This window comes from Helobdella robusta, assembly GCF_000326865.2.
Source record: "Helobdella robusta unplaced genomic scaffold HELROscaffold_99, whole genome shotgun sequence".
In the NCBI taxonomy this organism is placed as follows: domain Eukaryota; kingdom Metazoa; phylum Annelida; class Clitellata; order Rhynchobdellida; family Glossiphoniidae; genus Helobdella; species Helobdella robusta.
In genome coordinates, this window is record NW_008705557.1 from 325,777 (window position 1) to 327,876 (window position 2,100).

Genomic DNA, 2,100 nt, shown 5'->3' on the forward strand with positions numbered 1-2,100 from the left:
TAATAAATAATAAGATGATGATGATGATGACGATGTAAGGANCTGTGGCAATGTTTATGATGACGACGAAGATAATTATTACAGTTATTATTATTATAAATTACAATAAATTTTATTTATATTATAATAATTATCATGAATTATAATTAATTATATTTAATTATAATTAGAGATAATATCTGCCCGGAGCATGCTGTGAACGAACTCCACAACTTCACCATGGCAAGTTTTGGCCGACCATCCATCTGTGACGTCTGCCGGAAGTTGCTGAGGTCATCGTCATCATCATCATCATCATCGTTATCATCATCATCATCATCATCATCATCATCATCATCATCATCGTCGTCGTCATCATTATTATCATTATTTTTATTATTATTATTGCTTACAGGGGCGTGTTTTACCAGGGGTACAGGTGTAGTAGTAAGTTTATTTTTAAAATTCCTTCTATTCATTCATTTGTACGTTCGTTCTTTCAATCATTCATTCATTCATTCATTTATCCATGCATCAAATATTTCAATTTGTCACGCATTCATACTTTTGTTCATTCATTTGTTCGTTCGTTCATTCATTCATTTATTCAGAAACAAAAATGGCCGTACACAAAGGCTGTATTGAGGGAGCCAAAGAAATGACAGGTTCGTTTCTTTGCCGGATGAAAGAATGAATTCACACAGAAATGACTGAATAAAGGAATGAATATGTTGAAGAAATGAGAAAATTAATCTGGTGAATGCTATTCAAAATGAGTGATCATGCAGATGAATTAGGATGGTGATGATGATGAAGACGATTATGATAATGATGATGAAGACGCCAATGATGATGATGATGATGGTAATAAATTATGTTAATTTTATGTTAATTTCCAGGCCCACCGACCTGCGTGCTCCCTCCAAAGTCCTTTAGAGTCGCCAACCTCTCCAGATCAACTTCATCCGTGACGTTTGCAGGTGATGATGATGGTGGTGATAATGATGATGATGGCGGTGATAATGATGATGGTTGTGATGATGATGGCCGTGATGTTGGTGATGATGATTGTGATAGTACATACGTACATACATACATTATACATACGTATATACATACATACACACACATACATACATACACACACACACACACAGCAAAAGTTAAAGCAACACAACCGTACACTGGCATCTCACCATCGACCCCACAAAGCCTGACAAACATACCCCCCCTAATGTTCGCCCTGAATGACGTCATCAGGGTAGTTTCATCCCCACAGGGCGATAACGGGGAGTGGTTTGAGGTCTGGGTTATTTGTTTGTTATTCTATGTTATTCTTCAAATTCTTACACCATTATAAACTTTGCTTTCCCGCCAAATTTGAACGCCATTTGTAAACTTGCTTCTAAGCAAGCTACTTCTAGGACCACCACATGCGACTTTGTGGTCAGAACTGACTCCAACTTTTTTATCTCCTATTATTACTGACCTACTGATGCAGTCATTGCATCTAGTTTTAAGATAACAGGCAAAGATTTAACTAGCCAATTAATTAATTAATTAATTAATTAATTAATTGTATTATTAATTATTATTAATTAATTATATAATTTATTGGTTTATTTAATGCAGTCATTGCATTTTGTTTTAAGATAACAGGCAGAGATTTAACTAGCCAATTAATTAATTAACTAATTAATTGATTATTTGTATTATTAATTATTATTACTAATTAATTATATAATTTATTGGTTTTCTAAATTATTATTTCATTCTCCATCTTCTTATGCTTTTACGTTCTCACTCCTTTGGCTAATTTTCGTCATTCTATAGCTATTGCGTCGTATCACGAATCAGCCCTGAATAACAACAACAACAACAATAGCAAGAACAACATGTTGTAATAGTTTCTAAGTTCGGCCGGATTGTGATTTTTAAAGAATAATAATAATAAGAATAAGAAGAAGAAAAAGAAGAAGATGAAGAAAGAGAAAATTTCATAATTTGATCGTTCGATAATGAGATAAAAAAAATTCAAAAACCTGACGAGCAAGCAGTCCAGAGCAGACGCTAATGATGGATCTCGCTAGAGGCCGTAGATTCTTCCCCAAACTAAAAAAT

General features: G+C 33.7%; 1 protein-coding gene across 1 annotated transcript in view; it reads left to right on the forward strand.

Annotated features, from left to right (window-relative positions):
* HELRODRAFT_183126 (hypothetical protein) overlaps positions 1–2,100 on the forward strand; it is a gene marked incomplete at both ends in the record, with an annotated part of 11,026 nt that overhangs the window by 6,210 nt on the left and 2,716 nt on the right. Inside the window, 5 exons of the mRNA XM_009033826.1 lie at positions 171–272; positions 395–426; positions 591–644; positions 879–959; positions 1,137–1,282. Coding sequence (XP_009032074.1) covers positions 171–272; positions 395–426; positions 591–644; positions 879–959; positions 1,137–1,282 — 415 coding nt within the window. The remainder of the gene's footprint in view (positions 1–170; positions 273–394; positions 427–590; positions 645–878; positions 960–1,136; positions 1,283–2,100) is intronic.